General features: G+C 39.2%; 1 protein-coding gene across 4 annotated transcripts in view; it reads left to right on the top strand.

Annotated features, from left to right (window-relative positions):
- DIP2C (disco interacting protein 2 homolog C) overlaps window positions 1-12,292 on the top strand; it is a 311,348-nt gene extending 299,056 nt beyond the window's left edge. For all 4 annotated transcript variants that reach the window (XM_042044602.1, XM_042044603.1, XM_042044604.1 and 1 more), the window contains 5 exons: window positions 374-431; window positions 1,409-1,483; window positions 2,404-2,578; window positions 4,367-4,490; window positions 9,152-12,292. In XM_042044602.1, coding sequence (XP_041900536.1) covers window positions 374-431; window positions 1,409-1,483; window positions 2,404-2,578; window positions 4,367-4,490; window positions 9,152-9,404 — 685 coding nt within the window. In that variant the 3' untranslated portion in view covers window positions 9,405-12,292. The remainder of the gene's footprint in view (window positions 1-373; window positions 432-1,408; window positions 1,484-2,403; window positions 2,579-4,366; window positions 4,491-9,151) is intronic.
- The last annotated feature ends 1,566 nt before the right edge of the window (window positions 12,293-13,858 follow it).

The raw sequence follows: 13,858 nt of genomic DNA on the forward strand, positions 1-13,858 counted from the left end.
TTGTGTCTGTGCCCTGGTTTTTATGATGTTCTTGTGAGAAATCAGTATTTTAGATCCCTCTTGCCATGAATAAATTTGTGCATGGAATTTCATTTACAAAAGTCTATCGAAAACAAATAAAAGGCACCAACTACATTTGAAGAATTTATTATTTAAGAAAATGTTCACACACATCTTTTTTCATTATTTTCCCATCCATAAGTTTTGACTAATATTAAATATTGGGTCTGATTATGTTCTACATAACAGGATATAAGCTTCATCTCTTCCAAAAATAACATTAAACTCTGCAACCATTAACCATTCCTTTTAGAAATAAATGTTAATGAAAAGCAAATAAATGCAACCATGTATTATACGTATTATTTTACAGAGTTCGTTTAGTTGAAAGAGGATCTCCACATAGTTTGCCTCTCATGGAGTCTGGAAAAGTAAGTACTGAAAGAAGATTTAAGTGTAACTTTTATGGTCAATATTTTCAGTTAATATCCATTTCTGTTCATTTTTACATGAATGTACTGCTGGGGAATGCACTATCAGCTGTACAGATTGATGTCCTTCCTTTACTGTGGAGGTTACAGCATGATAGCAGTAACTGATGCATTACTGCTCTCTCAGAACCTGTACCTTGCTCTTTTATGCAGAAATCAATTCCTTCTTTTATGCAAAAAGAAGGTATTTCATCCCCTGCATGTCCTTCCTGAAGCAGCTGACAAATGTGCTGCTGGTGCTGGCAGTTCCATCAATGTAGAACCCACCTCTAGTGAGAGCTGTTCTGAGATGACCAATGCTGTGCTCATGGGCCACTGCTCACCTGCAAAGGATCTGTCCCTGCTGGGGCATGCCTGTGGGGACAGGGTGAGGACATGGGAGCAAGCTCTGATGCTGTGGATGCTCATCTAAAGCTTTCTGTCCATACCTTTGCAGACACCCATGGTCAGAGGATGCTCCCTTTTTATTTTGGGGGTCAACATCCACCTCTGTAGTTGTTGAATGTCCATTACGTGAGGTATTTGGCAGGTCATCATCCTGGGAGATTGCATGATGCCTCTGGCTTTCTCCTTGTTTCAGGCCAAAGTTTCATTGGGATTTTTCCTATCCTACTACGTATTCTCATAGAGACAGGGACCATTTGGTCTGACTTTTGTTCTGCAGGTGAACATTTCATTTCTGAGGAGGTTTATTGACGGAACAGCTTTCACAAAGAGAAGCAGTTTTGTCACATCTCCCAAATATCTCAGAATTTGTCACACCTATGGACTATTTTATTTTTTTTGCGCTATAAATCTACCTTAACTTTTAAGGATTTCTTGTAGTTCCTAATGAAGGTTCTTTGGGGACAAAGTGTCAGCATACAATTGCAAAGGTGGTACCTGCTTTCTTACTGCCTCATGTTTTCTTTCAATAGATCCTCCCAGGAGTACGTATCATTATTGCTAATCCAGAAACAAAGGGACCCTTAGGAGATTCTCATCTTGGTGAGGTGAGTCATGAGAACCAGAACTTTGTATGCTCTGAACTAAATTGCAGAGACAAATCTATTGTTGTGCATGCTAATAATTTCCTATGATACACCTTATCAAATGCCCAGTGAAGAAAACAGTGAATTCTACTGATCTTTATAAAATGTTACTTGTGTCATTATTAAAATTGTTAGTAAATTGTTACTAAATAGTAATAGCTCAAGTTAAAAATATGAAAAAAAATTTGCTTTTGCTAACTGTATTTTATACTTGGTGCTTCGCTAATTCTGATGGAAGTTTACATGAAAAGTTAGGTTATAGATTAGCTCAATTTCAGCTAGATGGTTTTCTTGTGCTGTTCTTCATAATCGTGCTTCATTGCACTGAAGTACTCTCATTAGCTCAGTTGAGCAAGGCTATATGCTTTTCAAATTTATTTTATGTTTCTAGAGTGAGGAAAAAAATTATGTTGTTTTCAAGCACTTAAAAATCTAGTTAACAAAATGAAGAACATGTTTGATCATAATTAAAACCACAATCTAATTTGTGAGTTTCTGTAAGAGTTCATTAATTTGAAATCATAAAAATTTCCATGATGCTTTGAGTTCAATGGAAAGAATCCTTCTCCATAGGTGAAGGTCCCTGGCCTCACTCTTTAAAATAATCTATCTGTCTGGTGTTCATGGAGGATGCTCTGCGGGGGTAAATACACTGAACCAGGAGTGGGGAGCTTGGCTCAGATCTGCCCTGCAACTTCAACAAAAGTAGATTGGGGTCTCTGTGCCTGGAACTGGCTCAGTTATGGATTCAGAAACAGATTTAAAAGACATTTTTAGTATTATCTAGCTATGACTAAAAATATTTGCATCAAAAATTTTCAATAATGCTTCATTCTTGAAAGCTACTTTAATTAATACCAGTATAATTGCTTTTAACTTAGATATGGGTTCACAGCACTCACAATGCCAGTGGGTATTTTACCATCTATGGAGATGAATCTTTGCAATCAGATCATTTTAACTCAAGACTCAGCTTTGGAGACACACAGACTATTTGGGCAAGAACTGGTTATCTGGGGTTCCTGAGAAGAACAGAACTCACAGATGCAAATGGAGGTAAGAGCTTTCTCATCATCTAGGTCTATGCAAATAATTTAGATTATTTGGAGGGTGACACTGTGTCTCTGGCCCTGCGGTACCTAACATGCTCCATCTGTGAAACCTGTAAAACTGCAAAAAAGCCTTAGTTAAAAGAATCAGAAAATAAATCAGAGGGTAAGATTTCCCTGCTGAAATAGTTGCTTTTCCTTTGCTGGACCTCAGGTGCTATAAATCCCCTCCACCAGTGACCTTTTGGCACTGTTAATGCACCCAGTGCGTCTGCTTGAAAAATATGAAATGCAACTGAAAGTGCCATAATTTGCTCTGGCAATTGTGTGCCCAGGAAAGCATTTGTGCAGATGGAAGAAGCCTGGTGGAAATCTGAGCCCTGTCCCTCCTGTGACCACCACCTCCTCTGTTATAAACCTCTTCACAGGAGCTGTCCATTCCTCAGACCTTCCTGTCTTTAACCCCACAGGGCTGGTTACTGAAATGTAACAACAAGCAGTAGGCTGCAAGAGAAATTATAGAGTGTTTGGGTTTCTGTCAGGAAGGTACAGGATTCTCTTACTTGTTTTAATGAAATTCTTCGTCTCATGTACACATATAAGTGAACCAGTGCTGCCAGGCACACAAAGTCTGTGCTTGGGAAAACAGTTTCTTCTGTGATTTTTGCAGAGCACAGTGCCACAAGCAGCTGTGGCTGAGCTGGCCAGGGAAGGCTGTTGGCCAAGTAGGGTTTCCAGCAACACTGTGAGCACCTCCAGGGGTGATCCCAGGGCCATTAGAATAGCTACTATTCAGCCAAAGAAAGAATTCATCAAACCTGAAAACATTTTAGTAATCCATCTGGATTAGGCCTGCTGCCTAATGTTGGCACCCTCTGAAGAGGTTTACTTTGGTTTGCACAGGCTTTTTTCATTTCATAATGATAGCCCAACTTTAAGAAAATTCAGGATTCTCTGAGGATATTGCAACTTAAGCATTCAAATAGCTTAAGTATTCTCCTAGCAAAAAGTTGCTCCATTCTCCTCCTACTTACAGCTCCCAGAGCAGAAAGTTCTCAGCCCTTTACTAGGTAGAGCTCATATTGTCATTACAATACCACTATGCAACTATCCAAATTCTTGCAAAGAAGAGTCAGTTATCTGCTATAAGCAAATACTTTTTGTGACTAGCATGTATTGTTTATTTTCAGCCTAGTATCTTTTAAGAAGTGTAATTTCAGCCTCATTTATTTCTTTAGTAGGTCAAAAATATGGGCTATAAAAGTGTTATGCTTAATTTACCTGAATGAGCAATTTGCTATCTAGCTATAGCACATGTTTTTAGTTTATTGATAATCACCTTTGTAATACACCAAAAGCATCTGTAGTGACCATCTCAAAGCAATTGGAAGAATGTCAGCCACACTGTTAGGATTAAATCTGTTCTTTCTCTTTGAAAAAACAGAGACAAACAAGGAACCTATTGTCTATTCAGAGTGCCTTAAAAAAAATGAATCTGTTCTGCATCCACCTGGGAGAACACCAGGAATTTATGCTGCTGTCTTTGGATAAAGATTTCTGCCTTTGTCTTTTTCAAATGGGAGTAGTGTTTCTGCCTTCCTTTCTTCTGTCTTTTTGCTCTGCATTGCACTTCAGTAATGGAAAATGCTCATTAGTTCAGAAATCACTTCGGGGTTTCAGAAATTCAAGGACAACTTACATTGTACTTATTTTACTTAATTCTGAATGTGAACATTTATATAATTTAATGTACTGGAGAATAGAATCTCTCTTGTTTTTTTTCCCTCACCACCAGAACGCCATGATGCACTTTATGTGGTGGGTGCATTAGATGAAGCCATGGAATTGCGAGGGATGAGGTACCATCCGATCGATATTGAAACCTCTGTAATTAGAGCACACAAGAGCATCACAGAATGGTAAGGATTATATAACACCAGGGCCCTTATAAAAAGCTGAAATATCTATAATGTCTAGGTTTTCTCCTTGGATATTGCAATTGATCCAGAAAATGGCCTGTCAGGATGGTCACAGGATTTATAACCCAGCTGCCAATGTGTCCTTAGGATGAAACTTTTCTCAAACAGATTTAATCAGAAAGGACTGATTTCTGATAAGTTCATTCAGTATGTTTCTTTCTTTTTTTTTTTTTTTTAAGGAGTAAGCAAGCAAACATTTCAAATAAATGAACACTAATAAACTTTATTAGTGAACACACTGTTATTTTTTGAATGGGTTATTAATAAATGAAGTAGTGATCAAATCAAGGTCACAATGGAAATTGAAGTGGTAAATCAATGAGTTAATAATGATGTTGTCTTAATCAATGTATCATCCTCAGATGTACACAGCAAGTAATCATTTCTTGAGGCCGATGAGCTCAAATTGCTTTTCATTATTCTTTCATCAGAAGACTCAGTCGGGTAGTTGTTCTGTTTTGATACAACCTTTGCTCAGCTATTCACCTTTCAACCAAAATGAATCTGTCGCAATATCCAGAGCAATTTAGTGCATTTTTCTTTTCAGTCCTAGCTGCAGAGGTGTGGCCTGAAGCAGAAAGATTAACAATGAATGAAGCACAGCAGCTGAACTGGTTTTCTTTAGTACAAGACTTTGCTTTTTTCTTAAATATCAGTTAAAATGAATGCATTTAGTTGCTTGGCCGAGTGTAACTCAGGTTTTGCCTTATTGCCTCCTCCTACAGCATCATCACTGCTGGTATGGTCTTGTGCCAGATAGGCACTACACAGGAAGCTGGGTTCTGTGCCTTCATACAGACCAGTGTGAACACTTTAGGAATGTCATGAAATTCCCCTTGAAAATGTGTCAGTACCAGCAGTTCTCAGGTAAAGCTGTTTAAGGACTGCTCTATGATAAGATGGCCATAGATTCATAAATCGATGTGTTCTTCAGTACCTGTTTGTCAGAGGTTTGTGTCCCCTCAAATTATGAGCTCACAGGCAGTGAATTAAGTAGCCATATCACACTGCAGAAATGGGTTTCAGTACCAAAAAATGCTTGAATTATATTCCTGCTTTCAAGACTGCTGAGAGCACTTTGAGGATCCTTTTTGTTTCACAACCATGGAAATTCTGAGTGAGAAAGTGACAACTGAAAAAGGGTTGGGGGTAAGCTGGAACAACCAGAGAAAAAGGCCACTGAATTTCTGCAAGAAGGTAGAAGTACGTGCAGATAATTCTCAGTGCCTTCACTCTTCCCAGTAGGTGGGTGATAGTGTACAAGGCACAGGACTGAGAATTCAGAAAACACTCTGTACTGTTGCTACCCTTTGCTCAAGGGCCAATATTTAAGGCCAATATTTCAGGGTTGTTTTTTCCTCAAAAAGAGAGATTGCTGATGAATTAGATGTGTCTTGGATGTGGTCCCTGTAGAAAAGGGACACACAGTTATTCAGAGTGACAAGGTCTGGTTTGCTCACAGTTCCCAGCCTCTTCCTAACCAATGCTCTGCCAAATAACCATCATAGAGTTTTCATTCACAGTCCTTGTCCTGACTGTCCTTGACTTCTTTCATGTAACTTCTCTTTCAGCTTCTCTGAGAGACGCTCCTTTTGTCTTTGCAACACACGCCTTGACAAAATAATAGCCAGCTAACTCTTTTTTTTTAATTTATAATTTGTATATCCCTTTCTGTGGACAGGGGCATGAGCCTCTTTTCTTTTTTTCTTTTCTTGTTTTTCTTTCCTTTTTTCAGTTACAATGCCCCATTAAGGATTTAACTACATAAGTTCCTGTTGCACACAGAAGGTGCTGGGCATGTCCAGTTGATAGATTGTAAAAACAGCCTCTGAGAAACGCAGCTCATTTTGTAACACTGGGCACCACTGAGGGACCCGGGGGTTTGTTGACTGACATGTGATCCTGCTGGGCAGCTTCTGTCATTGAGGATCAGATCTGAAAGGTCATTTAAAATTATGCTCGTCTCTTAAGAAATTTTAGCACAAAATCAACAACCTCTGACCCTGGACTTCCTGTGTCTTTATACGTAACAAGAGTGGCACAGTCTGGTTTTACTGTGAGGGAAACACACACCGGGCATTTTGAAAGTGTTTCTAATACCACAAAATACATTGAAAAATAAGGAATGTGTTTTAATTAAAGCACATGGTTGACTCATTTAAATGTCAAAGTCTCAAAGGAGGAACAGAACAGAGCTTCCTGGAATTTGCTTAGAAGTGGTTTATACACAAAGCTACACAAGATATTTGGAGAAGAAAACAATTAGGAGCTTCTTTCCCTGGAGGTGTTTTGACAAGTTCCTTGTTTTTCCTGTAGCATTCGGTGACACGGAAGCAGCAGGAGGGGCCATTCCCAGCTCAGTGCATTGACTGTTTTCCATCTATTGGGTGTGACTTGATTACTGTGACTCAGTTATTTCTTAAGGAAAGGGCAGCCTTCCTGGTCCCTAGATTTTTGGTTTGAGTTTTTTTATTCATCAGGGCTAGAAAGTTATGTATGCATAAGAGATACACACTGGCTAATGTATTTCATCTCAACTAGTAAGAACATAAAGAGCAATATTTCCTTTTACTTCCAGTGGTCACCAGTGAGTTAGAACCATGACATATGAAATGAGTTTTAAATTAAATTGAAGCCTCTTGGGAGTGTCACTGATTTTAGGACTTAATAGAAGCTTCATGAAAATTTTGGGAATCAGTTTTCTGAATTCAGACAAACTAGTTTATTCTAACACATGTTTTAGGGACCTGCTCCTGAATCTTGCTATTAATTGCTTTCTCATGTAACGAGCTAACAGCAGTTTCCAGGCATGGTTTCAAATGCTAACTTACATTTCAATGAAACCTACCCAGGGTTTTTTTGTTAAAATATATATAATACTAATTTAGATGTTTGTACAGCAATCAATAAAAATTCCAGGACCTCTCTGGAGATGGTCACCTGTGCAGTCTGATACATATATTCAGCATCAATCAACTTACTAAAATGTCTGTAAAAACATAATTACAAATGGAAATTCATTTCACAGCAGTACTAAGTCAAAAGGGGCCTTCTCAGCCTTGCTTTGACTGCTCATTAGTTTTCCAGATCAATAAGCACATAAGAATTCAATCAAATAGTACTTTGGCAGGATCTGAAAATAATTTTTTTTTTAGAGTAAGTACTTTCCTTCTAAAATCCATTCTGTCAAGCATCAACGTAGAGCACATTTTCATAGCTAATTTTTGGGCTAAGTAAGATATGGTTCCACAGTACATGGATTTTCAGAGCTGTCTTAGTAGGCTAAAACAGTGCACTTCTGTCTCAATCAAGCATTGACCTTAGGGTAAGAAGCTCTTTTTGAAGATGGCTTATGTACATAATATATTCTGACTTTCAGATGCTTATGCTCAAGACAGTTCTGGGAAGTTATCCCCTGATTTTATGAGGTGAAGGCAAGTAAAGTACAGGGCTTGATGTATGGCTTACATGTGTAGATTATTATTTATTCTATGGAATAAGTTAGAGGAAGAAGTGTCTTAAACACCTGCAAGGAAGAATGAGATTGCTCTTTGTGACTCAGCTGTGCTGACCTCCCACGAGATGCAAGAGTCTTTGGAGACACTGGAGATGTGAGGAGGAGGATGGAGGGAAGCTGTAAAACTACTCTGGATGGAACCATACACCAGACTTTGATATCCTCCCAGCCTCCGTATTTGGAAAGATAAATGCATTATCCTTAGCCAGAAATGGTCCCAGGTAGCAGAACCCAAAATTTACCTGCTCCAGGACTTAACCAAAACTTTGGGGTCTTACAAAGTTCTTTTAGCAAAGAAGAGATACTGGGGATAATGGCATTCCCTTGACTGTCTCAACTGTTAATCAGGAATGTTAAAACTCCTGTCCCCTTAAACCCAACAGAAATAAAACAGCCAAAATAAAACAGATGGAGAGACAGCCTTACTTCTGTGGAAACCAATTGGTCCAGAAGAATTGCAGCTTTTTTGTGCTGAGCTCTGCCCTGCCTGGACAGCAGCCAGCCCACTCCCTAAGTCGCACAGCCGTGTTTGCCAAGCAGGCGCAGGGAGGATGGCCCCTCCCCGGGCACCCCTGTCTGCCTGCACTGTGCCATGTGCCTTCCCAGGGCTCCACACCCCTTCACTAGCAGGCGTTATCCTTCAGATCTTTCAGCTCAGCCTATGCTCCTGCTGTTCTTCTTGGTGCCTCCTCTCTTAACCTCCTTGGTTTTCTGGGCTGCTCTTCAAAAAACCCCAGAGAAGACGCCTCCACACACACATCACTCCATGACCACAGCAGACCTGTGGCACTTCCCTGGCTTCAGAGGGAACCACATGCTGTCGTAGTCCCTCCTTACACGGCAGGCAAGTTTCTGTAAAGTTCAGCCTAATGCTTAAAATTGCAGCAGTATTAAAGAGAGAGCTCATGGGGCTGTTCTGCCCTTGCCTGCAGCATGTTCTCTCTTGCTGCTCACACTTTGTGCTGAGCACACTGAACAAGCCCAAGGAGCTCCAAGAAAAGGTAACCAAGACGCAAGAAAAAAGATAAAAAATGAAATGGATAAAAAAACCCTACCACTAATATTATTTTTTCTTTCATTCCAGTGCGGTGTTTACCTGGACAAATTTACTGGTTGTTGTAGTTGAGCTGGATGGATCTGAGCAAGAAGCTTTGGACCTTGTTCCTTTGGTCACCAACGTGGTCCTGGAGGAACACTATCTGATTGTAGGGGTGGTGGTGGTTGTGGACATTGGTGTAATTCCTATCAACTCCCGTGGAGAGAAACAACGTATGCACCTACGAGATGGATTTTTGGCAGACCAGCTAGATCCCATCTATGTGGCCTACAACATGTAGTCTTGTACCTTAAAGCTTCCATGGACTTTACTATAGATGTATAAAATTTTTTTGTGTCCACTAAAAAGTGTGCAGATAAGATGCTGACACTCATCAGAATGGAACTGTTTCTATTACGACTTTTCAAAGCAGTCACGATTGGCAGGAAATAAAATGTGAAATGTTTTCTTTTATCACTAAATTTTAGAAAAGAAGGACTATGGGGTAAGGCCCTTCAGTGTGTTGGAAAAGCCCATTTTAAACTTTTTTTTTTTTGCTTATTGGACAATACTGCTTTTTGAGTAAATGTGGCTTTGTATTTTACATTAAGTAAGCTGAAGTAGATTTTTTTTTATTCTGCCCTCCAAATGGATTATTTTAAAACAATTTGCATACTAATACAAATAATTGTTTCCTTCATTTGTTTTAATATATCATAAAAAGTTGATGAATACAGATCCATTACTAACTTAAGCCATTTTAGATCCCACATCTTAGGAAACTATGTAGTGGTACGAGGAGAAAACCCAAAGTAGCACCTTTCAATTAGAAATTTTGCAGCTTTCTGTCAGAGATGCTGAAAGCCCAAAGGCCAAAGAGCCTTTGCTGTTAGCGTTAGAATGGAAGAAATTTATAAATAAGGTGTATTTCGGCAATGAGCTTGCAAATATCTTTGTACTAAACTAAAAAGATAAAATAAGTTAACTACTACTTCTGTAATTATGTACAAAACGTTTAATTTATTTTGATCTCTTTAGAAGTATAAAAGAGAAGAAACATTCAAGAATATTAAAATCTTGAAATGTTTGCTAATATAAAAACAAAGTGTTGTATTATCTTGAGTGGATAGTATCACATCAAATATATATATATGAAATATAAATTCACTAATGACAAAAGATTTTAAAGTTTAAAATGCAGTACTTGTCACTTGCATGGTGTCTCCCACTGTAGATAATCAAACGTTACTCACGAATTTTTTGGAAAAAGAAAAAAAGCAATCCTGGATTGCTAAGTATCCCTGTCAAAAAGAATCCTCTAGATACCAGCAAGTGGAATTATTGCTGCCTTTAAGGCAGTGAATGAATTTAAGACTAAAAATGCACTACAATAATTTTCTTTTCTTTGCCATGGAGGCAACAATAAATATTCGTGCTGGCATGTGCATACACTTGTTAGAAAAGGCAGGTTGAGGAATAGCACTGTTGTCTAGCTGCAGAACTTTGTTGCACAATTTTTTTCATTGTTTTAGTTGGTGTTTTTACTGCTATAAGGAAAAGTTTTGGGGTTTTTTGCACAGAGTCATCAATTCGCCTCTCAGCTAGGACATGTAGCTTGGTGGCCAACGCATCCAGTTTACATTTACAGGAAACGATTGTTTCAATGGTCTTTAATTTATTCCTTAACGGAGAGGAGCGTGTACAGTCACTACCACCCTTTGGCACGGATCGTGCATCTGCTAACTAGTCCCTAAACGCATTGAAACATCAGAGGAACCCATCTGCCTGGTTAAGGAACGGAGGAGTCCCGTGGTCTCCAGCCTGAGGCCATCACGGGAGAAGAGTAGAAAACATGCATCACAGCTGCCTTCATTTTACTACCTTTGGAGAAAAGAGGGGTTTGATTCCCCCGTTATGTTGTCTTCCCTGCCCCCCCGCCCCCTTTTTTAAAACCTTCCCCTTCCTTCATGTGGTTGTAACTGAATTGACCTGTTTGTGATCAAGAGTGGGATTTACCAGCTGCAGTCCAAGAATGCTTTTCTTATTTGTCCCAAATGACGTTCATGTGCTGGCTCTCATTACCGGATATGCATGACTAAGATTGTTGCAGGGCAAATGTTATCATGTTTTTATCACGTATAAGGGAGTCTCAATGCTGGGTGTTAAAAATCTTTTTAAGAGGTAGGGACGTTTTAGTCTGCATGTACAGTACAGAGCATCTTGCCACATCAGACGCGTTTTCTTTCAGACCATCTTTTCCGCCCTCACTGTCCTGTGAATAGCCCTATTCATGCTCTGCAGACCAATCCCATACTTTGTTAAATCATTTTCTGCTCCCTAAAAAGAATAAAATCTGTTCTTAATGGCAAGTTGTTGTAAGGTTTCAGACAAGATGTTGATTGATTACAAACATAATTGCAGTGTGTGAACTAACTTGTGAAGTCCTGCTATCGCTGATCTCAGTACTGCAAAACAAATCTCGCTGTCGTTCAAAGCATCACTTTAACCTTCACGAAGTCAACTTTGCATTTATAGAGAATAAAAGAGCTGCAATGCAGTTGTGAAACGCAGTTAATAACAGCTCTCTTCTGCAACCTGTCATCTGTGGTTGTTAAATCCTGAGTTAAGAGAAATGATAAACTGAGTTTCTGGTTTTGTTGTGCAAGCAAAAGGAAGGAAACATTTAAGCACCATCAGACTGAGCAATAAAGAAGGATTGTTCTGTATTAGAAACTGTACTGTAGATAAACCATTCATGAGAATGTATAAAATGTTTGTCTTGTGACCTTGTGCTTTTGGAGTCAGACAAAACCATGTAATCAACTCGATGCACATGCACAAAAAGAGAGGGTACACAATGAACATTTAAACACAAAACTAATCAAACAGGAGCAGATTCCTCATGGTGCTTGTTTATTATATATATTTAATCCTGCTTGACACTTTACCCAAGGGAAGACTGTCCCTTTTATCAGTTGAATGTTAGCAGCGTTATTTCATAGAGTGTGGTGACTGGTTAGAGAAATTCATGTAACTCAGCCAATCACAGATTCAAACAAAAATTTTTATGTGCAAAGGACAGCAACCTTCTTGTATGTTAAACCACCAGTACGCTTTGTACATCTGTGATAACGCCTGTTTTATATTCAAATGAACAAATAAAAGCTTTTATTTTTGTTGCTCTGAAAATATCAGTTTCTTAATTAGTCATCTAAAATGGAGTTTCCAAGAGCTGCGGATGCTCAGTGGAGGAACATGGAGAGCTATACTGTAATTTTATTTTGTTTACCTCTCTTGTTGCATAATTTATTAGTACAAATCATTATACTTTTAACAATGTTTAAATACTGGTGTGGGCATTTATTGCTGAAAGACTTTCATATGGCAACAAATGTTTTTTGTGAAATGTTTTTTTAATTCTTTTTAATATATTCAAATATACTGTTCACATTTTTGCTGAAAGTGTAAAGATTATTGTAAGCTTGGTAACATTTTGTGAGAAGCAATAACAAGCATTAGTACTGTAAAACTCCTCAAATTTGTCACTTATCACTTTTGTTGCAAGGTCTTGCTACTGACATGCTGCTAATCAGTCACCTAAGGAAGTTGCTGATCCAGGTGTTACAGCTCTGATGGAACTTTCTGCCACTGGAAGTCTATGGGTTGCTGCTTGGTCACTCACACGTGGGGCTAGAACCTCCCTAATGATTCAGTAACCTTGGGTGGCCAGATGATCCCTCCTGGAAATGTGAGCTGCATGTTTCCATTGGCTTTTTCCAAAAAGACCTTGATTTCAGATCTGGCTCCCAGCTGCTGAGTAGCAGCTTCTCCAGGGAAGAGGTTTGGCCCCAACTCTCGTTTTCCAAATGTGATTTCGAGGGGTGAAACTGTGAGTCCTCATGTCTTTGGAGGCCTGTCTGAGAAATTCAGGGTATAAAATCCCGTCTCTGATGGCTTGGATTTCAGGTTGCTCATCACAAGAGGTAGGTGCAGTCTTGTGGAACTACAATTTCCCTGAGCAGAGATCCAAAAATTGTGGGAATGACAAAGCAAGTTAGAGATGGCAGAAGGAAGAGGATGGCAGAACAGCAAGTAATTCCTGATTCAATTTTACAAATTGTTTCATTAAAGGAAAAAGGGGTTTGATTTTTATGTTAATGGGATTAGGGTTTTTAAAAGGTCAAAATATTTCATATCCACAATTTAAAAATTATTTTGGCAAAAGGTGGCTGTAACACTGCAAAGCTGGTGGGAAATCTCAACAAAAAACCCCTGTGAGATTAGAAGAATCATGAACAATAGGAACAGCATAATTTATTCATTATCATGATACTAAGAATGTAAGAATTGGAAAAAAAGTTTGATAAAAGACCATACAACTTTCCTTTTCTGGTTTTCAACACAAAGATTTCCTTTATGCACTGTTATTATCAAGGGGGGAGGGAGGGGCATGCACAGAGATCAACAACAAATTCTTACCAGTTGCCTTGTGAGCAAAGCTGAGTTTGGGGGAGCTTTGAGCTTTCTCCAGCACAGCTCCTCACAGTCACCTGCTGGGCCACAGAACCCTCTGCACCCCTGGAGAGGCAAATCCAGCTGTGGCTCTTGCCTGGGCACACTCATGTTTGAGGGGGCTAGGCTGGGCTCTGGGTGGATGGGCAGTGGGGAAGAGGTACAGCCTACAAGAGTCATCCCAAGGGGGATGGACCCTACTGTCCCCAGCGTAAGAGCCAACCCTGATTTTGAATTTTTTGT

This window comes from Corvus kubaryi, unplaced genomic scaffold (genome assembly GCF_017639235.1).
Source record: "Corvus kubaryi isolate FWS band 111438036 unplaced genomic scaffold, C.kubaryi_AGA036_p1.0 37398, whole genome shotgun sequence".
Lineage (NCBI taxonomy): Eukaryota > Metazoa > Chordata > Aves > Passeriformes > Corvidae > Corvus > Corvus kubaryi.